This window comes from Lipotes vexillifer, unplaced genomic scaffold (genome assembly GCF_000442215.2).
Source record: "Lipotes vexillifer unplaced genomic scaffold, Lipotes_vexillifer_v1.1 scaffold67, whole genome shotgun sequence".
Lineage (NCBI taxonomy): Eukaryota > Metazoa > Chordata > Mammalia > Artiodactyla > Lipotidae > Lipotes > Lipotes vexillifer.
Window position 1 is genome coordinate 1 of NW_006797638.1, and position 24,467 is coordinate 24,467.

Genomic DNA, 24,467 nt, shown 5'->3' on the forward strand with positions numbered 1-24,467 from the left:
AAAAAAAAAAAAAAAAAAAAAAAAAAAAGAGTGAGAGGAATGTGGGTTTGTGGATTAAGATATAGACCAAGGTTTGAATCCTGGGTGTCCATTTACAAGCTGTGGAATAAGCTTGGGCAATTCACCTAATTCCTCTGAACCTTAATTTCCTCACTTCCTTTTTTTTTAACAAAAAAAATTTTTTAATTAATTAATTAATTTTTATTTTTGGCTGCCTTGGGTCTTTGTTGCTGTGTGCGGGCTTTTCTCTAGTTGCGTTGAGCGGGGGCTACTCTTCACTGCGGTTTGTGGGCTTCTCATTGGGTGGCTTTTCTTGTCGCAGAGCAGGGGCTCTAGGCGCGCAGGCGTCAGTAGTTGTGGCACGTGGGCTCAGTAGTTGTGGCTCAAGGGCTCTAGAGCGCAGGCTCAGTAGCTGTGGCGCACGGGCTTAGATGCTCCGCAGCATGTGGGATCTTCCTGGACCAGGGCTCGAAACCGTGTCCCCTGCACTGGCAGGTGGATTCTTAACTACTGCACCACCAGGGAAGGCCCCCTCACTTCCACTATTTATTTTGAACATATTTGGTACAGTCACACTGGAGTCAACCTACTTTCCTAGCATATAATTTCAATGAAAAAAATCTGTTAAATATGGAGAGATGTTATCATAGTGAAGGAAAATATGGGAATTGGATAAGGTGAAATGATATGGAAAATAGTTTTGTGAGGGACTAGCAGCAGTGTGGCATGGAGGCAGGCAGGATGGTTGGGTGGTAAGAATGGTCTTATTGTTCTTTTTATACTCAGTATTCTCAAGGGAGAATTTGGTAGAGGCATCAGGAGTACTTGGGCAGCTTTTTAAAAATATACCTCATATTTCGTACCCCTTACAGTCACCAAGCCAGTCCAACTCCCTCTCCCTGAGGAAACTGAAGACCACAGGGGTTAAGTGATATTCTTAAGATCGTCCATTTAGTGGTAGATCCAGATTTCCTGACTCCTGGGTAGACTGTCTTTTGATTATTGTTTGTCCATGAGCTTCCAAAATTTAATTACCTTCTCTTTTAATTTTTTAATCAGACAGTGTTAAAACAAGAGAAAAATAACTATAATGCCTGGGTTTTTATTGGTGTTGCTGCAGCCGAGCTAGAACAACCTGATCAGGCCCAGGGTGCCTATAAGAAAGCTGCTGAGCTAGAGCCAGACCAATTACTAGCTTGGCAGGTATGTAGACATTTTTATTTACTATGTTATAGGAAATAACTTTTTCCCATTTTTCAAAATACAGCTAACAGCTTTACAACTTAGCATTTAAACCTCCATTTACTCAGAATAAGAAAAAAAATTAAATTTATTGATCTTCTAAACCTGAAAATTAGTTGAAAAAAAAAAATGGTGCCAAGAATGCTGTTTACCACTATTTAATCTCCAATCCAATGGATTATTTCCAAATGTTAGGACAGAAATTGAAACATGATTATATAAATCTCCAACTTAATTATATGTGCATATTAGAGACTTATGAAGAATATTCTTTATGCTTACCTGAGAGAAAAGAAATGTATATTATGTTTTTAAAATATGTTTTTAAAAATGAAATAATATAAAAAATTTGAAATTCTATGTCTCTGAGTACTAGTTAAATTCCTTCTTCTCATTTAATGGTCTTTCTGGTTTTTACTTGGCTTCTCCATCTTTTTCATATTTAATAACTGTTTCATATCTCAATCACATCTTGGAAACTATGATTATTAGGCTCTGGAGAACATGAATCTGTTTGTCTCAGGTTCACATGAACAGCAACATGAGTAGGGTTATCTAGTAACATCTCCCTAATGCCAGCTTTTATTATGTACTGATTGGTTTAGGATATCTGATCTTTATTTGAAGCAAAAACGACAATTTCCAAAGACTACTTGGATTTTTCTTGTTTGACCATGTGAAAGTAGTGTCACATGGTAACGTCTTAGGTGTTAAGATTGCATAATAATTATTAAAAGGTATTTTTTTTATTGTGGAACACTTCAAGTATATTTTCAAAAGTGAAGAGAATGGTAAAATGAACCTCTCTATGCCCACCATCCAGCTTCAGTAAAAACTCACTCATGGCCAGTATTTTTTCACCTACTCCCTCCTACCCCCAATTATTTGGAGGCACATCCCAGACATTTTATTTCATCTGTAAATTATAATAATCTCTATCATAAATAATCTTCATAGATTGTCCGTTTATTTAGCAAAATAAACATGAGCACACTAGATATCTTTGGAAGAATAATCTCTATTGTTTCCTCTTTTAGGGGTTAGCAAGCTTGTATGAGAAATGTAATCACATAAATGCTAAGGATGACTTACCTGGTGTTTACCAAAAGCTCCTGGATCTTTATGAAAGGTAATGAATATGTGAGGAACGGCTAGTTTCTTTAATGGCTTGAATTAGAATAAAACTGATTCAAAATTATATAGAAGTACTCCAGACATTTACTGGGAATTGTGAATCATTTTTCTTTCAAACTGTTGTTACAGAATCTCTTGATTGTGATTGAAACACTAATCGTACGGGGATCGACTTATTTGAGAACTTTGCTATTATTTTTAGTCAGTATAAAGGAAGATAATATTTCTTAAACCTTTTCTTTTTTATGAGATGCTCATTTTATAAAATTTTACTGTAGTGTGATAGAGGATATGTTCTAATTTAAAATAGTGCCTAACATTATTTTGGGGATATTTTAATTTTTGTGTCTTAAGTCCTCAGTTGTTTTCATTAATCAGATTCAAAATCCTTTTCTTCTATTCTAAGTGTTGACAAACAGAAGTGGTGTGATGTCTGTAAGAAACTTGTGGATCTGTATTACCAAGAAAAGAAACACGTAGAGGTTGGTTAATGATTTGCTGGGGTAGTAGATTTCTTTTAATAAAACCATTATTAAAAGAAAGCTTTCCTTTAGCTTAAGGAAAAATTTAGAAAATTAATTGTAGTGTGGTATCAAAACAAATCACAGTGCTTTGAAAACTGTAACTTGGAATTCAAATTTCAGGTGTCATTATTTCCAAACTTTTTTGAAACTGGGCAGGGTTAAATAAAATAAGTAAAAATATCATCTGTAGAATTTATTGTCCTGTTTGTGGTGTGCGACTCCTGATGCTGTAGGTTATGAAGATTGGGGCATATAGTCATTCTCCCTGTATGTACTCTGGTATCTCAGTCATACATCTAATATAAGCACTATGTGGATTTGCCCAATCATCTTATTTTTTATGGAATTCGTAATAGATGGAGTTCTGTGCTTTTGCTATTTTTGTGTATTAGCAGATAAAAATATTTTTACTTATAGATTTAAAATTTTTTAATAGCATTTTAGTATTTTAGATAAAGTAACCATTTTAAATCTCCCTGATAGGTGGCCCGAACATGGCACAAATTGATAAAGACACGGCAGGAAGGAGGTGCAGAAAACCAAGAACTTCATCAGCTATGGAAGAAATTGACCCAGTTGCTGGCTGAGAGTACTGAGGATCAGAATAATGAGACCCAACAATTGGTACTAGCCATTTATTCCCCACAGTTTGTGTCATGAAAGTTGATCATTTAGTTGAATTTAGAAAATGGAAACATAACAATATGATATAGAAAAATACTGTATGTCAGACTAGATATTTTATAAATGTTCAGTTTTAAATTCATAGAAGCTCTTCCTGATAAAATCAGAACTACAGGCCTACAGTTTCATACTAAGTCTGGACAGAGTAGAAATAATATTCAGGGTATCAGAATTTTACTTCCTTGTATTCATAAGAATTCACAATAAATCAGTTACTTAATCACTGTAAAAAAAGATACTATGAAATTGGCTTTTGCCAAACTGCTATAATTTCTAAAAAGTTGTACCTTAAAGGTGTGTTTCTTTATATTTATGAACTAAGAGTACTAAATTACTTTCAGGTTTAACAGTTCAACTAGAGTATTTTATTTATTTATTTATTTAACTTTTTATTGGAGCATAGTTGATTTACAATGTTGTGTTAGTTTCAGGTGTACAGCAAAGTGAGTCAGTTATACATATACATATAGCCACTCTTTTTTAGATTCTTTTCCCATATAGTTCATTACAGAGTATTGAATAGATTTCCCTGTGCTATACAGTAGGTCCTTATTAGTTATCTATTTTATATATAGTAGTGTGTATATGTCAATCCCAATCTCCCAATGTATCTCTCCCCTGCCCTTTCTCCCCTGGTAACCATAAATTTGTGACATACATCTGTGACTCTATTTCTGTTTTGTAAACAAGTTCATTTGTACCATTTTTTAAAATTCCACATGTAAATGATATCATATGATGTTTGTCTTTCTCTGTCTGACTTACTTCACTCAGTTTGACGGTCTCTGGGTCCATCCATGTTGCTGCAAATGGCATTATTTCATTCTTTTTTTATGGCTGAGTAATGTTCCATTGTATATATATACACCACATCTTCTTTATCCATTCCTCTGTTGATGGACATTTAGGTTGCTTCCATGTCTTGGCTATTGTAAATAGTGCTGCAATGAACATTGGGGTACATGTATCTTTTCGAGTTGTGGTTTTCTCTGAGTATATGCCCAGGAGTGGGATTGTTGGGTGATATGGTAGTTTTATAGTTTTTAAGGAACCTCCATACTATTCTCCATAGTGGCTGCACCAATTTACATTCCCACCAACAGTGCAAGAGGGTTCCCTTTTCTCCACACCCTCTCCAGCATTTATTGTTTGTAGATTTTTTGATGATGGCCATTCTGATCCGTGTGAGGTGATACCTATTTGTAGTTTTGATTTGCATTTCTGTAATAATTAGTGGTGTTTAGCATCTTTTCATGTGGTTTTTGGCCATCTGTATGTCTTCTTTGGAGAAATTTCTATTTAGGGCTTCTGCCCATTTTTGGATTGGGTTGTTTGTTTTTTTGATATCGAGCTGTATGAGCTGTTTGTATATTTTGGAGCTTAATCCCTTGTTGGTTGTAGAGTATTTTATTTAGAGTATTTAGAGTACTTATACCTAGAAATATTCCTTTTTTTTTTTTTTTTTTTTTTTTTTGTGGTACGCGGGCCTCTCACTGTCACAGCCTCTCCTGTTGCAGAGCACAGGCTGTGGACGCGCAGGCCCAGCGTCCATGGCCCACGGGCCCACCTACCCCGCGGCATGCGGGATCCTCCCGGACTGGGACACGAACCTGCGTCCCCTGCACCGGCAAGCGGACTCCCAACCACTGCGCCACCAGCAAAGCCTGAAATATTCCTTTTTAATGTACACATTTTCAAGTAATTGAAAAGAATTTTTAAAAGACTTAAAAAATCCTATTGGTTTTGAACCATAATTGGAAAATATTTTCATCATTCTATTTTTTATATTTGTAAGTTTAAAAGTAAACTTAATTTCATATTATAGTAAATAAACACTCAATGTACCCTTGCTAAATTTAATAGAATTTTTAAATGTGAACAATTATAGATTCCATATAGGATTTGAAGCTCATTTCTTTATACGTTCATTCATTTGTTCACTCATTAATTTGTTCCTTTAATTAGAAAATATTTATGGAGAACCTGTTACTATATGTCAGGCATGTCCTAAGTGGTAGGAATAAAGACATGAGAATAAGATTTGCATTTGTTTGTGTATTGGTTTATCTGTGTATCGATTCAGTTGTGGAAAAAAATTGAACGTTGACAAAATTAGGTGATTTATTAACTTCTTTTAAACCATGTCTTCATATTATGACTTATTTCCTTAAAATAGTATCAGTTACCAGGATATCAGACACATGTCAAAATAAGTAAAAATATTTTGAATTATCTACACTATACTCCTCCATGAAAGAGAACTAATTATACTTATCATTTTAAAAATTGATTTCTAATTGTTAAATAGGATAAAAGGATTTTTTTTGGTGGGGAGGGTTATTTTCACCTTGAATGCTAGTGATACTCTGCCTTATTTAAGTCTGTTCAGAAAAAAATGTATCACATATTTACCACATGGATTAATTTCATTACTGTTTTTTTTAAACGTGTTATGCTAGACTGTTTATTAGGCTTCTTCTTTTTCTTTTTTTGCAAGATCATTAAACTTTATTAGCACAGTAAAATTTTACTTTATTTTTACTTTATTTTTACTTATTTATACAAACTTTTCATTTACCTTAAAATGAAAATTTGAGGTGGTGAACTGTATTATGAATTTTTATTATAAAGTCATGGAAATTCATTTTGAAAAATGTAGAACTTATGTAACCAAATGAATGGTATTCTTTATTTTTATTATATATTTTAAAAAAATATTTATTTTTGGCTGCATTGGGTCTTCGTTGCTGTGTGTCGGCTTTCTCTAGTTGCGGTGAGCGGGGGCTACGGTGCATGGGCTTCTCATTGCAGTGGCTTCTCTTGTTACAGAGCACGGGCTCTAGGCATGTGGGCTTCAGTAGTTGTGGCTCGCGGGCTCTAGAGTGCAGGCTCAGTAGTTGTGGCGCATGGGCTTAGTTGCTCCGTGGCATGTGGCATCTTCCTGGACCAGGGCTCGAACCCCCGTGTCCCCTGCATTGGCAGGTGGATTCTTAACCTCTGTGCCACCAGGGAAGCCCCATGAATGGTATTCTTTAAAGTGCTTGACTTGGATTCTGGTATTGCTGTCCTTGCTGATGAAATATTAAGGAGGCTTCTTTTGGAATTTTCTTCAAAGTCAGTTAATAATACTATGTAAGAAGAATTATTTCATGATAGTTCAGTCATATCTCTGGTTTTTTACCAAAAGTATAACTTAATAAAAATTTTCTTTTTGAGATTGAAGATTTGCTATCCTGAAGATGTTCCAAAGACTGTGCTGGTGATTTCAGAAGAGATGTTTTAAAAGTGATCTGAGCAGTAACAGCTACACTAACATATGAGACTGTACCTCTCAACTAGTTAGTAGGGAGCAGCAAGCACTTACAAGAATGTTTTGTTAAATTAATGTCGCTAATTTATAGTTATCCCTTATTAGTTCAGTGCAGTCTGCTGGCCAATTGGAGTTAGATGTATTCCAAACTTAATTGTACATTTTTTTCCTCATTGAAATTGTAGGGCCAGACAATAAAACACATTTGCAGTTACTAGTTAAGGGTATGGTTTGTATAAGTAAGTCTTTTGTGTTCAACTTTTATTGTATTTGTCATTTAAGTGTGCTACAGATAATAGCTTTTTGTGTCTTTGTTTCAGCTCTTAACTGCTTTTGAGAATGCACTGGACTTATCAGATAAGATTCCTAGTGAAGATCACCAGGTGCTTTATAGACATTTCATTCAATGTTTATCCAAAGTAAGTTGATTTTTAAAATCTCTAACGTGACTTTCTGTTCTAATTAGGAAAGTGCTCACAAGTATATTTTTCTGCTACTCACTTTATTTTACTTTTATATTTTCAAGTTTCCTCATGAGACTGCTAGGTTGAAGAAGGCTTGTGAAGGAATGATAAACATCTATCCTACTGTACAGTATCCATTAGAAGTGCTTTGTTTGCATTTAATTGAAACAGGTAATTTATTCTTTGTTATATTGTGTGTCCCAGAGGTGTGAGAGTGATGTTGCTATGAATCAAAACTTGTTTTAGTGCCCGTTGTGTGTAAGGCATTGTTTCAGTATTTCTGGACATGAGAGGAAGTACAATATGTATTCTTTGTGCACATGAAAAGGCTAAGAAATACAGGAAGGTATAGTGACACAGAGGAATTATGAGCTGCTGAGTTTATTGTTGATCAATGAAGTATTTTTGAAGGTAAGAATTGAAGAAGGTCTTGAATTTTCCACAGAAATTAGATGAACAGGAGAAGGTGAAAGATACGCCACATGGCATGAGCAGAGGAATGGGACTAGGTATGGTTTTGGGGAATAGTAAAATAGTTCTATTCGCTGTAGTAGAAAGAATAGCTAAGATATATTTTGATTAAGTAAGTTCGACTGTATTACACAGGGATATGAATGTCATGCAAAAGATTTTGTGAAAGATTAACATTCTCAGTGTTGATGTTATGTGGTATGTCAATGTCACAACGACATTGTTACAAATACTATAGTATGATAAAGTAATGAAGTTTGTGAATGATCTACTTTTTTAATTAAACAGAGCAGATTCAAGTCACAGAGTGTGTCTTAGTGTATGCTTCATGCTGTTGCTTCTTTGTGTACTTTTGTTGGGGGAAGAGAGAGAAGTGATGGCAGCTAGCCTTCTGGGAGTTGCCAAAACTTGTAGCTGTGGATATCTTGTGCTTGTCAGTTTACAGGATGTTGACCATGTTGGTTTTCACAACAGGTGCTGTCTGTTTTGCCAGTGTCTGTGCTGAATAGGTGTTTTAAAAAGAATTTGAATATTATCATTCCTGTCCATTCCTGTATTCACCTGATAGGAATATAATTCATAGAAGTCAGTCATTGGAATGGAAATAACAGTACCAGCACCAGTGTGGTAGTGATTGTAAATTATTGCAGAGCTTTCCTAATCCATTTAAGTTTTTTCACTTTGTTGCTAAATGAGTATAGACGTGGGAATGCTTTGTATGTTAATGACCATCGCATGTTTCATAATTGAAAAATGGTTAAAAAATACTGCTTGAGATACATGAGGGAAAATTCCTGTTACCAAAGTCTCATTGCACTTATCTTGGCTCTCCCCACTCTAACTTTCCCTTGTAAATCCAACTTGTACTTTTTTTCCCCCTGGTGTCTGAATTAAAGTCCAGAACTCTTCAGTTTGGGATTTTTTTATGGTGAGAAGTAAGTAGACCCCCTTTTCCTTACTTTAACTGAGTCCAAGATACACGTGCAAGAGCAGTTTTCACTAACATGAGAAAAGAAAACATTAAAAGTGTTGTAGTGAGTAGATTTATGAAGTATAAAATCTTAAACTAATATGGTGTGCAGGATAGATTGTACAGAAGATAGACTAGGTTGGGTAGAATAAGTGATGCTAGGAATGAGTGAACTATAGGAATGAATGAACTGGGAATATGATAGCAGCAATTGAAAGTAACAGGTGAATGCAAAAATGGAAGAGATTTCTTAAAGGTGAAAGGAGGGAGAAATCAATTTTAACTTTCAACTCTCCTGAAAAGTTGCACTAATATGGAATGTTGGTTTGTACGAAAGGTAAGTTGTTGAGAGGAGCTGTTAATGGGCATTCAGAGGGAAATGCTCATCAGGGTTTGCCCATGAGAGATCAACAAGGTTTAGAAGCCGTTTGCGTGTACGTGAAAGTGAATGCAGTGGATGACTTCAGAGGATGCCTGAAGGGCGGAAAGGTGAAAACTGTACCTTGGGCAGTGTTGGCTGCCTTGAAGGGAAAGGGAGGAAGAGGAAAAGTGGAGGAGGGGATGGAGGACAGAGAAGCGAAGAGGGTCAGAGAGGAAGGTGGGGGAGCCGATGCAAAGCAACACGGAAGGCAAGGAAGGAGCATTTCAGAAAGGGGGTCTGTCTTGAGAGATTGAGCAACTAATTTTATGATTAGAAGGCCTTTAGTAGGGCTGTCTTTTTTTTTTTTTTTTTTTTTTGGTACACGGGCCTCTGACTGCTGTGGCCTCTCCCGTTGCGGAGCACAGGCTCCGGACGCGCAGGCTCAGCGGCCATGGCTCACGGGCCCAGCCGCTCCGCGGCATGTGGGATCCTCCCGGACCGGGGCACGAACCTGTGTCCCCGGCATCGCAGACGGACTCCCAACCACTGTGCTACCAGGGAAACCCAGGGCTGTCTTTTTTAATCAGTGTTTGAATTGGAACTTAGAATACAGCAATGGGAAAAGAGTAGGAAGAAATGGTTAGCAGGTATAAAAAGAAGCAGTCCAGGGACGGACTGACTTCATTTAAGGGAGAAGAGGAGGAAGTGTGAGAGGGGGATAGTAGGCTTTTAGAGGAGAAAGAGAATTGCAGTAACTCTTCTGGCAGGAGAGTTTCAAGAAGAAAGGGCTAGTTAATGTTATGGACGTTGCCTTGAGGTCAAGGAGGAAGAGGCATGCTAAGAGACTTTCAGTACAGGAAGCATGCTTATGATTTTTTTTTAATTAATTAATTTATTTTTGGCTGTGTTGGGTCTTCGTTGCTGCACACGGGCTTTCTCTGGTTTCAGCAAGCAAGGGCTACTCTTTGTTGTGGTGCGCGGGCTTCAGTAGTTGTGGCTAGCAGGCTCTAGAGCACAGTCTCAGTAGTTGTGGTGCACGGGCTTAGTTGTTCCGCGGCGTGTGGGATCTTCCCAGACCAGGGCTCGAACCCGTGTCCCTTGCCTTGGCAGGCGGATTCTTAACCACTGCGTCACCAGGGAAGTCCCTATGATTTTTTTTATGTGTGGTTTTTTTGTTTGTTTGTTTTCCTCTAATAGGAAGCATAATTCTAAGTCACCCAGTTTCTTCAACTTTTAGCATGAGACCCACTGTGTTCCCAAGATAAGTGGACTGATTTTCTTTATTGTGTGGCCTCTGGTACTCATCCCTCCACCCCTTTTTCTGCTATTGTGAAATTCATGGCTGTTCACCCTTTTCTTTCTGTTCCTGTTCAGCTATTCATGGTTTGTGCCATTCCCCCATTCTTGACGTGCTTACATGCTAATTGGCACAACAAGATACACTGATGTTTCTTTTTGAGAACTGATCAAATGTTTACTTAATAGGCACATATAAGCCTATAATGTAGATTTGTTGACTAAATATGCCCTAGTATATCAAAAAGCCTACAAAATTATAGAAGAAATAGGATCAACAAATAGTCTTCAGAGTTTTGCCCATAAATTCAATACTTGACAAAATGTTTTAGTAAAGAGATAGCAAAGGGACTATCTGATTGATTAGAGAGAGTGTTGATTTTTGTGAAAAAAAAACAAAAAAACAAAACCATTCTCGAAGAGGGTTCGGGGATGGGTATTTTGCAGAATTACAAATGTCCTGGCAAAGGGGAGTGGGTAGGTGGATATTTACGTGTATGGTACTCCAAGGAAGGCTTCTTTCCCGCTGAAATGTTGGTTGTAAGGATTTGTGGAATGGAGCAGTTCAGGCTTAGGTACATTCTGAGGTGAAGCATTATTTTGGGGTGGAAGTTTAATAGTTAATGTAGGAGAGTAGGAAGCTGTGCTTAATGATTTCTTTTTTTCCTTCTTTTCATTGTTCCTTTAAGCCAAACTTTCTATGTATTAAGAACTTCTGAAAATCTGTGAGGTCTCTTAAAGGCTGATCTGTCCTCCCCCAGAGTACTTTAGTGCCTGCAGAATTTGCTGCCTCACAGCAGTTAATCACTGGGTTCTTTTCCATTGGGGACAAATATATTTCATTCTCTTTTGTCCTCCTTTGCATGTTGAGGCTTGAAGACTCATTTGCAAAATGACTCAGTTTATAAAGCTTCACATAACAAGTAGTGAATAGCTTTCACAGTTGTCATCTGATGAAATGTTATTTCATGCTAAATGACCTTTTTGATTTATTTTGTTTTGCTTTATTGTTGAAATGCAGGAGGATAAGAAAGCTTGTTTCTTCAAATCGAAACAGAAAAGAGTTTAAGATTTTCTGTTCCAGAAATATTAGAAAATCCAGGTGGAAATAAAAAAATGAGTACATGTTGTTTTTCTCCCGCCAGGCTAGGCTAATTTAAAAGAAAAATTCTACAGCACTGATGGATTTCTTTGGGATGTCAGAAATGAATTAGTTATTAAAAAAACTTCTTGCCTTTTTTTGTGATAAACTTTAGGAAACAGAATTCTTATAGGTATTACTGAGCATCTACCCTGAACCTTTTCAGAACATCTTTTATCAGCTCCAAGTCTACCTTGCCTTATTGACAAATAAAAATAATATTGACAAACTGTTCTAAAGTCACTAAATCTGGACTCTTAGACTCTTTTAAATGTTAAAAAGAGCAGATAAGTTAAATAAACAATTTTCTATTCAAAAACAATGAAGTCTATTTCCTTTCTGGTTTTATCCTCCACATTTATTTAGGTAGTATTTTCAACAAGAATTAGTATGGAGAAGAAGTGAATTGAGAGTTGAAGCTAGAATATTCCTGTCTCTTTACACAGGATCACTAGTGTTGTTATTACTGCTGATGGTTTTTGTGAACACTGTAGATAAATTCTCTAAGTGCCACGTGGTCTTATGTAGAGAGTATGTTATCCAGAGCTAGACGTGAATATAGTCTCCCCGAATCTATTTTCGCTTTTATAATTGCGCTCCCAGATGTTAGCAAAGGGGAATATGTTAGGAAAATTTACCTTGTTTAAAAGATTTTTGTGTTAATCCTAGACCTTTTGGAAACTATTTTCATCTGCCTATTCACACTTTGCTCACCTGTGTGCAGTTTTTAGTTACCCTAAATATGGATGATTTTTTAGAAAAGATGCATGATTGGCTTTTCTTCTTTTCATCCCAGGTGTGTTTTCTGTAATAAGGGCAGTTTTTATAGCCAAGATAGACTATCATGAATTGTGTTTCTGTGGAGTAAGAGAGAGTTTTGACTCAGTTGGATAGAAATTGAAGGTAAAATTTTAGTAGCCATTTTATTTTCTTTTTTAGAATGGTGAATGTTTTTAATTTTCCATAGTAATTCTCAGCCTTTACCTATTAATAGACTAAGCCTTTTGGGACATCAATCCATAACGGTATTTTTAAAGGATCATTACAATATTTAATGAATGGCTACATGTACAAGATACTATACTAGTCCCTACCCTTCAGAAATTACTGTTTAGCTACAGAGGCAACAAAGGCAGGGTATATATGTTATAAAGCTAGTAATACAGTTGGTGTATGGTATTCGTAAATACTGTAGACTGGCGATTCTTAAAGTATGATCTCTGGACCAGTAGCATCAGTATCACCTGACAGCTTGTTAGAAGTGCAAATTCTCAGGTCTAATATCAGACCTACTGAATCAGAAACTTTGAGAGTAGGGTTCAGCATTTTTTGTTTTAACAAGTCCTCGAGGTTATTTTGATATCTAGTTTAGACAATACCGCTGGATATAAAAGGGGGGGAAGCCCCAGTGGTTTGCTTTTGGAGGATATAGGGTGTATGGAACTAGGCATGTCTCTTCTTGGAATTCATATTTATGGAAGCGATAGCGAGAACATATTGATGGAAGGGAAATTCTTGTCTAGAAGCAGGCTTGTGTCTTTTTTACTGGCTTATTAACCAAAATAGTATTTCTTCCAGTTTATTCTCATATTTCACCAAACAGTATTGAGTTTTAATTCTTTAGCCATTATGAATTCTTTGAATTTTTGGTGCTAACTTGGACTTCTAAACTAATATATAACATATTACTTAGGGATTATATACATTGTTGTATATCTGGTTTTGAAAATTTTGAAATATATAAGCTAAATGGTATCATGCAAAGAATTCACTTTGACATCTGTTACTGAAACAGTGGTTCCATATGTGGTTTGGGGCTGTTTTATAGAGATATTAAAGCATCAGGTCTCTTTTTCAGATAAATTATTTTTATTTGTTCCCCTTATTTATTGCTTCAAGTTGTAAATTACTGTCTCAGTTACTTTTTAAGAATTTCCATATGTGATTAAACAACTTATTAAAGTGGTGAATGGTAGTCCCAGTTTATTCTCAAAACAGAAATCATATTTTCCACCTGTTTTTGTGCTTTTCTGGGAACAGGAATTCTGAGAATGATTGAGGTTGGAGAAAATGGAAATACAATATAACAGAACCTACAGTGTTTTCTAAACTAATTTTTTTTACCAAAATAAACTCAAAATGTAGGCATTGGATGATTACTACATAAGCCTGTTAACTTATATAGGAAAAGAAAGTTTTGAATGTAAACTTAAGAAGAATGTGACTAAGTCTTTGTTTAGTATCCTGCTGAGTAGCCTGTCTTTTGATCCTGGGCTGCTGGAAGAGTCCACTGCATCTGGCATCTTGGCTGCCGCATCTCTAGCAGCACGTTGTCGAGGGAGAGAGGTTGGCAAAGATACTGTCCTTTGACAGGGATTCCTTCATGTAACAACCAAAGTTATTGCTGAATAGCAAAGGGAGACTCGGTGGCACGCAGTAGGCCGAGTCTTAGCCTTGTGGCAAGTAGCAGTAGGTTTCTTGCTTGAAACCCTTGAGTACGACAGCAAGTTTGGTTTACCCATACTGCTGTGTGTAAAGTGGTTTCTACTTCCGGTATTTAAGAAGAAGAAGGAACATCATTTTCTTTATGAGATGTTAATATTTTCTACATTTGTTGGTCTATTTAAGTTTCGAATTCCTGGAATCAAGATATGGAAGTGTATGCATAAGACAACTCTTGGGATTTAAGTGTACAGGTTTTGGCACATATTGTTATATGTATGCTAATAACTTTTTCTTTTAATTCCAGGAAGCCTTACTGATGAGGGAGAACAGTATTGTTGTAGATTAGTGGAAATGGATTCAAAAAGTGGTCCAGGTCTCATTGGTTTAGGCATTAAAGCATTACAAGACAAAAAGTATGAAGATGCTGTTAGGAACTTAACAGAAGGTGAGTGTTCAGTGTGCAACGTATAACATGAGGTATAGTTGTTAGCAGGCATTTATCTTTGGGCCTTTCTTTAAGGAATATATATTTAGGATAGAAGCAAAAAAATGTACTTACATACTCTGGAGTCTGCTTAAGTTTGAATTCCAACTCTGCCACTCAGCTAATTTCAAGACCTTACGAAAGTTAATTAAACTCTTTGTGTCTCAGTGTTTTCGTTTGTAAAATAAGGATACGATCTCCATGTAAAATAAGGATGCTATCTTCATGCTTAGGAGGCTTTAACTTGGTCTTATCAGGTATGACAATTCTGGATGAACTCTCTTTCATATTGAGGTCTGAATGACAAATACAAGCCTGGCAGCGGGAGGAGCATTTTAGGCCAAGAGTTGAAATAGCCTGAGGTGAGAGAAAAGCTAGTGTTCAGGGAACTCCTGATCATTCAGCAAGATTTGAAAATAAAGTATGGGAGCAGGAGGGGACAAGAATTGAGGCTGGAAAGGGGCCTTGCAAACCTTGTTAAGAGGTTTGCATGTTATCCAAAGGGCAGCTGGGAACCAGCGGAAAGTCTTAAGTAGGGGAATTTCATAATCCCATTTGTATTTTTAGAAATATTCTGGCTACAGTATAGAGAATGAATTGGAGTAGATGGCAAGCACTTGCATTGACCTGGGATAGATAATGGAGGTCTGAACTGAAGTGGTGGGCCATGGAATCAATGTGACTTTGTGACTGATTAGATATGGACTACAAGGGAGAGGGGAGGAGTCTGATTTGGGGAGTGGATTGTGGTGCCATTCATCTCAGTCATAATGGAAACCTTGGATTTTGTGATTACTATTATCCTTTTAGGGTTAAAGGAAAGCCCTCTCTGCACAGCTGGATGGTATCATCTGGCAGAAGCCCAAGTCAGAATGCATAAACCTAAGGAAGCTGTTCTTTCATGCAATCAAGGTATTCTTGACATCTTCCAGGGTGGCCAACCCTGTTTCTTTTCATCTTAAAGGAGAATGATAATGGTGCTTTATTTTGTATTTTAAGTTACCAACTAATTTAAATTTCATTGAGGAGGTTAAAAAAAAAACACACCAAGTCTGTGTGCATGTCTACTACTATATTTTTAAACCAACAATGAGTATTTATCAAAGGTTTCCTACACTTGGAATTTTGACAAAATCAGTTTAAGCTTGTGTGGTGATGCTCTGTCTTTGTAACAGGGAAGCTTCTTGTGTGACCTGCGACCTTCACTCTAATGTAGATTCTTGATTCCTTCAATGTAGGTAATGGACAAGGAGAGGTAGCTTAGAGCCTATCTGCATGTGCTCACGTAGGTCAGGTGTGGGGTAAGAAATCAGAGAAATGATGCACTGCTCTTGGCCTGACTGGTGACCTTGCCTCTGCAGTTGGGAAACAGTTTACCTTGGTTCATCCTAATTCAGCTTCTTTTCCCTTCCATTATCCTTAATGTGCTATTTTTGTGACAGATGCTTTGGCTGAGGGTTAACCTCTGTTATGTAGCAGCCATTATATATATATTATATATATTATAACCTCTGTTATATAGACAGCCATTGCTGTGTTTCAGGATGTTCAGTCTTATTATATGTTACGTGAAGATGGAGGTTTTAAATTTAGATCTATTCTGTTTCAAATTCAGATATTTTCATAAAGAGTTCAGGGAAGAATTTATATTTAGCTTTGAATTATTCTTCATGTGTATTGTTTTGACGGTTTATTCTTACTATATCTACAATTTATTATGTGTTACCCTTAAAAAGAAAAAAAAAAGTGAAGTGATATGATTGTCTTCATTCAGATGTCCTTAATTTTGTCAGCTCTGAAGAACATAGATAATCTTGGTGTGTCTGGTGGCAATCTTCATCAGAAGAATCTTTGTCTTCATTTGAAAGCAGAGGCTTTGATTAAACTCTCAGATTATGAATCTTCAGAGGAAGCAATTCGTACTCTTGATCAGGTAGTCTTATCATTGCATTTTTCCCTTCGCCTTATTTAGTTTTCGGTCAACCAGGCATCAACCACTCCCTGCTTACCACAAATATTTACTTACAAAAATTTTGTGTTAGAGGTATGAATTCACCACCTCTGCACTTTTTGGAAGTTTTCCTAAAAGTTATTTGTTTGCCTCTTGGTTAAGTACTTACAGTGTTCTTCATATGATGCAATTTCTTTCTTTAGTTCTTGCTCTTATTCTCCTTTTCTCTTTTTGCCCTCTTGGGTTATCAATACTTGATTATTATTAATTTGGTATTCTAAATTTTTCTCTCCAGAAAATATTGCATAGATTATTGACAAGAATTATTAAGGAGACTTGTAGCTTCATGGTAGAGAATGTTGCTTGTTTTATTCAACTTAAAAAACACTCTGAGAGGTCTTCCCTGGTGGCGCAGTGGTTGAGAGTCCGCCTGCCGATGCAGGGGACGCGGGTTCGTGCCCCGGTCCGGGAAGATCCCACATGCCGCGGAGCGGCTGGGCCCGTGAGCCATGGCCGCTGAGCCTGCGCGTCCGGAGCCTGTGCTCCACAACGGGAGAGGCCACAACAGTGAGAGACCCGCATACCACAAAAACAAAAACAAAAATAAAAGACACTCTGAGAAAGATTGATATTTAAGAAGGAAACTGATTTCTTACTGTTTTTGCGGTACGCGGGCCTCTCACTGCTGTGGCCTCTCCTGTTGCGGAGCACAGGCTCCGGACGCGCAGCGCTCAGCCGCCATGGCTCACGGGCCCAACCGCTCCGCGGCATGTGGGATCTTCCCGGACCGGGGCACGAACCCACGTCCCCTGCATCGGCAGGCGGACTCTCAACCACTGCGCCACCAGGGAAACCCTCTCACTGTTTTTGATTCAAGCAGTTTGAAATTCCCTAGCAAAAACTAGTAAATTATGAATTATAACAACATGGTGCCTTTAACAATATAAAGATATTTTTCAGATAAAGGCTATTTTTGGTATAAAATTAAAATTATATCACTCAGTATATTGCAGAGTTCTGAATTTTTATAAAAAATCATTGTTTTTTATATTTCAAAAGGCTTTGCATTTCATAGTTTTTCTTTAAAATTAGAACAGTTATCAGGATCCTTCAAGAACAGATATCTTATTTTCTTGTTTTCTCTCAATACTTGCCTTCCACCAGTAGTGTGTTTTGGGTGAATGCTTCGGAGAGGTCTTTCCATACTCTTTTTTTTTTTTTTTACAAAAAACAAAAACCAAATGCAAAGTTCGTTGAAGAACTGGTAGAATCCAAGTCTGAGACAGAAAATGTACGAGATGATCCCAGGACACCTTATAACGCTAGAAACTAAAGAAATCATAAAAGGCTGTTAGAATTATGTCAGAAGCACTCAGAAACTAGCATGAATTGATTTTTACTGGCTAAAGAGGGGGTGGTTTGAGCAGTAGTAACTGCAGTAGATTAAAACACATCATTTAAGTTTAAATCCATGTGTTAATGATGATACCAAAAAGAATCAACAAGTCATCCTCAGTAAAGTGAATCTTTGAAGGATGCTAAGGAACATTGGAAAAAAATCGAAGTATTTATCCTATGTTTCCTTTATGAACTGTTCCTCAGAATGATCAAATAGATAATGAGAGGAGGGGAAATTTCTCTTTGTTGAGGTATGGCATCGAATAAGGAAAGAAGGAATGATAGAATTAGAAAAGCACCATTTTGCAGTCCATAATGAATTAATAGATCTAGGCATTGAGGATCAATGGCTGCTTAACATCACAAGAAAAAAAGACAACTAGACATAACCAGGTGCAAGTACACATGAGGTATTCTTGCCAGAACATCAAACCTGAATCAGATCAAAGTTCTAGACCTACTAATTTATAGAAAATACAGGCGACCAGGGAACAACATGTCAATACCATGACAATACAATCATCAAGAGCCAGACTCTTAGAAACTGTGAAAGTGGCCCATGTTTTTCAACAGTTAAATTTTAAGGGAGAGAAAAAGGGATGGAAGGGAACCCTATAGATTAAAAGAGACTTAAGAGACATATCAGCCAGTTGAAATGTATGTACCTTATTTGGATTTTGATTAAAACAAATTATTTAAATATTTTATGAGACAACTGATAAATTTGAACACTGGTTAATTATTTGATGATGTTAAGGATGTATTGTTGGTTTTGTTTATGTGTTTATGATGGTAGTATGATTATGTTATTAAAAATAAACGTATTTTTAAGATACAGATACTAGACTATCAGATGAAAAGCTATAATTTCTGGGGTAATCTAAGCAGGAGTGTGGTGAAATGGGTGGAGGTATGGATGAGAAAAGATTGGCTTTGAGCTAATAATTTTGAAACTAGATAAGTACATGTGGGTTCATTATGCCAGTCTCTAATTTTTTAATGTATTTGAAATTTTCTTTAATAGAAAGATTGCAAAGAATGAAAGTGTTAACAGTGATAGAAATCAGGACCTCTAAGTCTTTATACCATGGTCATTCTTTAGTTAAAGCAAAACATTGCTGCATTGTGTTGTAGGAGCTTTATAGCAGTTCTTTATAATTATTTTCTAGGTTTCTGATGCAAATAATATCCCAGGACTTTTGGTTCTCAAAGGCTTGGCCTATCTGAACAAAGCCTCATTAGATGAAGCTTCAAAGGTTGGTGTTTTCATTTAAATTGAGGTTTGTTTTTTTTCTAAGTTAAAAGTTATTTTTATCTGGATATGGAATTGATAGATATATACTTTATAGATTATGGAAGACCTTCTCTCTTCTTACCCTGACCTAGCTGAAGCTCATGCCCTGGAGGCTTTGATTCATTTTACCAAAAAGGACTATCTACAAGCAGAAAAATGGTAAGGATGTATTTAGGTTGCTCATAAACCTAGTCCTATCTTAATTTAATATTTCTTGAAAAATTCAAAGTGAATGGGTTTGATAAAGATCTAGTTTTGCATAAATTTGATCTTTGTAAGCCTTAGTATTTTTTTTTTTTTTTTTTTTTTTTTTGCGGTATGTGGGCCTCTCACTGTTGTGGCTTCTCCCGTTGTGGAGCACAGGCTCCGGATGTGCAGGCTCAGCGGCCATGGCTCACGGGCCCAGCCGCTTTGCAGTATGTGGGATCCTCCCGCACCGGGGCACAAACCCATGTCCCCTGCATTGGCAGGCGGACTTTCAACCACTGCACCACCAGGGAAGCCCCAAGCCTTAGTATTTTTAAGAAATGTATTTAGCATGTAGCACAGTAACTATAGAAAATTTCATGATGGGTTTGAAATCTCATTAGCTTATCATAATGTTCAGTAAGCACATATAATGTTTGGTTTCCTCTTCTAATCATTTTTTTTTCTCATGATCCATATCCTAAAGTAATGACTTGCTTCTATTTACCATCCTTGAATAAGTCAAACTTTGATTATTCCAACTAGGTATCTTCTATTTTTTTTTTATCTATCTGTCTGTCTATTTATCTGAATATTCCTTTCTTCCCTTTTGTGACTTAGTTTTCAGCTAGCTCTTGAGAAAGATGCTGAAGTTGCTGAATATCATTACCAACTTGGGTTAACATATTGGTCTATGGGTGAAGAAACAAGAAAAGATAAAACAAAGGCTCTTAGCCATTTTCTAAAGGTAACATATGCTATTATTTAGTTCTTAGTTGAAGTGGATTCATTATGAAATCAAATATAATAATCACATAAGTTAGGTACTTAAAATTACTCTTTACTGAATTTTTTTTTTGTTTCATCTCTCACACATAAGCTTTTGTGAGAATGTTGTGTGGGTTTTCAAGGAGAAAATTAAATCATAAAAATGTAAAAGTTACTAATTTAAGAAACACATGTTATAGAAAATGAGACATAAGTACCTTTGGAAAACAATACTGTTTTTAGGTAATTTCCACTGTACGTTTATTGGTATGTGAGTCTTATATACTTCTACGTGTTTAACTTCTTATATTTTAGATGTGTAACAGCTAGAAGTTTTACATTCCTATCTTGACTCATAGAAACAGATTGATGAAATAATAACTCTAATTTCGCATTTCTTTTAGCAGAGAAATAGTATTTTTATATTTGTTTGTTTTCTGTAACCGGTGATGGCCGGTTTTCATGTCTGCTTTAAATCTTACGTTAAAGGATGTTTTGGCATATTTTTGTATATTTAATTTTTTTCTTTAATCTGTGTATTTATCTTTTGTGTTTTTAAAGGGACCCATCCAAACAAACTTTAATATTCTGTTATTATCAATTTTTATTTCACAGGCTGCCAAACTGGATACATACATGGGCAAAGTTTTTTGCTATTTAGGTCATTATTACAGGGATGTAGTAGGAGATAGAAACAGAGCCCGTGGATGTTACAGGAAAGCTTTTGAATTAGATGACACTGATGCTGAATCTGGAGCTGCAGCAGTTGACTTAAGTGTAGAGCTTGAAGAGATGGTATGTCTAATAATTTAAACGCTTTTTTTTATCCTGAGTATAGAAATAGAAATATTTTTATATGGGTACATGAAAGTTATTTTTTAATTTTTATTTGTAGATGCTATAGAAATATTTCTGCCACTGCTTATAGAGTAAATTTTCTTTTTATTGGCAGATATTAAATTACTTAATGTTGAAAGTGTGGTTCAGTATACACCAGTGTAAGTTTAAAAAATCAAAAGTGGTAAATGAAAATATATCTGTTTACATAAGTATTCAGTATTTTTATAATATTTAATATCTCTAATACTAGTCTTTTATTTTATTAGGAAACTGCCTTAGCTATCCTAACAACAGTCACTCAAAAGGCAAGTGCTGGAGCGGCAAAATGGGCCTGGCTTAGGCGAGGACTATACTATTTAAAAGCTGGTCAACATTCTCAAGCAGTGGCTGAGTAAGGCACCTTTCTATATTTAACCTCTGATAGACAACCTAATGGTTCCTTAAATTAAACTCCATTTAGATCCAAAATGAACTTATAAGTTGCCTCATACCAGGTTGTATTTTGAGGGAAGAAATAGCAACATTTATTTCTGGTTCATTGGTTCTTACTGTCTGCACGGCACTGGAATTACAAAATTGGATTAACTGATGTCCTTGTGTTAAGGAGAGAGCCGTCCAGGGAAGTGAAGTCTTAATAGTATCATGTATATAGCAGGTTCTCAATAGAAATTTAAGGAATGATAAAAAGCCAAGGTTAATAATATCTTTGTTGTTCTCCCACTGACAAGCATTGTTTTGGGGAAGGGGAGACACTGGCAGCTTGAAGGGCATTTGGAGCAGCTCATTTTTAGTAATTTGGTTTGAACCATGTAAAGAAAATATGTTTGAGTCAAAGTTGTTCTGATTTATGTTAATACCTAGAATACAGGCATTTAAATTTTTTTCATGGCTATGGAATCTGATCAGAAATTTAAAGCATGCCTGTTGTTCCTATTTTTCAACTCTCATATTTTTGTTTTGGTAGGAAGCTTGGTGGGGGCTTATAGACTGTGATGAGGCATATTGAGATATATACCTATTCTGGTAGGATAGGAAACTGGAGTTCTCCTGCATATTCCAGGGAAAGAAATTTTGGTGAGCATTTCTTCAAAAATGTATTTTGTTTTTATTCATTCTAAAACTACAATAAAATTTCTTAGTATTAAAAAACCCATGTCATAAAAGGAACAGGTATACTTGCTTTAAATAAATATGGTTTTCCACTTTTATCCATAGGAGGAACCATGGATATGTGTGATTCAGTTAAATTACTTTGTATTTTTTTTCAGATATGGAAGTAGTTCTATTACTTTTAGTTCTCTTACTCTTTCTTGAAATTTTAGTTTACAGGCAGCAGTGAGGGCAGACCCAAAGGACTTCAATTGTTGGGAGTCATTAGGAGAGGCATATTTAAGCAGAGGTGGCTATACAACAGCCTTGAAATCCTTCACAAAAGCCAGTGAGCTGAACCCCGAATCCACATACAGTGTGTTTAAGGTTGCAGCAATACAGCAAATCCTAGGCAAATATAAAGAGGCGGTAGCTCAATACCAGCTGATCATTAAAAAGAAAGAAGATTATGTGCCTGCTTTGAAAGGTAATTTCTCTTTAATAGCTCCTTTGTCTTTTGTGATACTGAAGTATAAAATCCTTGAATAAATTTCTAAATGTATCGAGTAACTTGAAAAGGACTTCTTTAGTCAACAGCAAGTGTCCGGTATGAACTGTTTATAGTATAGCTTGTTATATAGATTTGAATATAGAAAGATGAAATTTTGTTTCATAACAGTTAATAAATAGTAATATGATAGAGATTTAGCTTTTAGATAAACAGTATGATAGCTGTGGGATCTAAAAACAGATCTCTAAAACAAAAATTTCCCTCTCTTATATTTTGATAATTAATTCACTTTATTCTCAGAATATCTTAATACCTTTCAGTTACTTTGTAAATTATAGAATCTCATTTTTAAACTTTTTGAACTTTAGAGGCAACTTGCATTGTTTTTTAATTATCTAAATTAATTTTAGTTCCTTTATAGATACCTGTTCCTTCTTAAATTATTTTCGGTAATTTAAAGTAAAACACCACCATCCATATTTAATTAATTTTTTAATGATTACTTCTAACCATTTAAAAAACCTGGAGCTCATTATATTTGCTTCCCTCCTTTTCCTTTTTAAAGAAACAGTGGGGGGTTTAATTCAGAAATAGTGTATGTTTTAAGTGACATGTAACTTAGGCCTTGGAACCCTTTTTAAAACATTTTTTTATAAAACTCCTTAACAGGAGAACTCACATTTATTACATGTTTACTGGCCACTTTAGGAAATTGCTGTTTCATTTAATTTTGATAGTATAGTTTGCTACATAGTTTTGAATATAAAGAGGTCAAATCTTGTTTCACAACACCTAATAAATAGTAATATGATAGCAAGTAGCATCATATTAGATATTATTAGGTAATATCCGCATTTTCAAAGCTAAGATTTTAAGAGGCAATTTGCCCAAAATCAAGGAAATTCTTAGGTTCCATAGATAGTTTTTATCTTTTAGTACATGTTTACTCCAGCAGAACCCTGCCATTTGAATTCTTTAATAAATGCATCAAGACCATGCTTAAAGATAACTTTTATAAAATACCATTAAGTTTTGTTTTCTGGAAAGTGGCTGTAATATATCACCAATGAATTTATTTGATGTTCATTCTCAGTGTTTCTTTTACATATTTTAACAACTACAAACTTACCTGATTTTAGGTTTGGGTGAATGCCATCTCATGATGGCAAAAGCAGCTCTAGTCGATTATCTTGATGGGAAAGCTGTAGACTACATAGAGAAAGCACTGGAATATTTTACTCGGTTAGTATCATTATTTATGAGTCTATTTTCTTAGTTTTTATATAATAAAGTCTATTTTAGGAAATCATGCTTTGTTTATCCTGTTAGCTATAGCAATCATTATTCAGAATCTCAAACATAGAAGAGTAACAGACTAGTCAGTTAATTCTGTAACATACATATTGTATTAATTTTGCACTGGGGAACAGATACAATTTCTTGCTTTTAGCAGCTGACATGCTGGAAGCATAGAGAAGGATGGGAAGGAAGAAGCAGTCAGCTAGTGGAGCAGCAGCTTGGGTACCATGTGTTATTCTCTTTCAGGAGACCTAGAGATACAAGTATCTCTAATTGGAACTGATTGGAAAATGGGGCTTCAGGTGCACAATAGACTTTACATTCAGTGATCAGGGCCCATTTTAGACTAATTAGTAGGGCTGAAGGTGAAGGGAGATGAGGAATCTGATTGCTCCTGGAGAGAATCTGTGTAGGAAAAGAAGTGATGTCAAATAACAAGAAATAAATCAGAAAAATTTCAGTAAATCTGGTTATTTTATAGAACTAAATTCATTAGTTAGGCAGAAGTGTTATTTGTGATAGATGACTAAAAAGTACTCAAGTTAGACATAGAATTAAATTTTTTTGCTCTTAAACATCTTTCTCGTGCTTCACTTCCTTTCTTT

The 24,467-nt window shown here is 35.8% G+C and overlaps 1 protein-coding gene across 1 annotated transcript in view; it reads left to right on the forward strand.

The window, feature by feature from the left end:
• Positions 1–1,065: 1,065 nt before the first annotated feature.
• The window catches only part of SKIC3 (SKI3 subunit of superkiller complex), a gene marked incomplete at its 5' end in the record, with an annotated part of 72,807 nt that continues 49,405 nt past the window's right edge, over positions 1,066–24,467 (forward strand). The window contains 16 exons of the mRNA XM_007469751.1: positions 1,066–1,203; positions 2,280–2,371; positions 2,783–2,858; positions 3,384–3,524; positions 7,215–7,313; positions 7,421–7,529; positions 14,347–14,487; positions 15,337–15,438; positions 16,320–16,459; positions 19,045–19,131; positions 19,225–19,328; positions 19,977–20,103; positions 20,739–20,918; positions 21,230–21,354; positions 22,286–22,539; positions 23,703–23,805. Of these exons, the coding sequence (XP_007469813.1) occupies positions 1,066–1,203; positions 2,280–2,371; positions 2,783–2,858; positions 3,384–3,524; positions 7,215–7,313; positions 7,421–7,529; positions 14,347–14,487; positions 15,337–15,438; positions 16,320–16,459; positions 19,045–19,131; positions 19,225–19,328; positions 19,977–20,103; positions 20,739–20,918; positions 21,230–21,354; positions 22,286–22,539; positions 23,703–23,805 (2,018 nt within the window). The remainder of the gene's footprint in view (positions 1,204–2,279; positions 2,372–2,782; positions 2,859–3,383; positions 3,525–7,214; positions 7,314–7,420; positions 7,530–14,346; positions 14,488–15,336; positions 15,439–16,319; positions 16,460–19,044; positions 19,132–19,224; positions 19,329–19,976; positions 20,104–20,738; positions 20,919–21,229; positions 21,355–22,285; positions 22,540–23,702; positions 23,806–24,467) is intronic.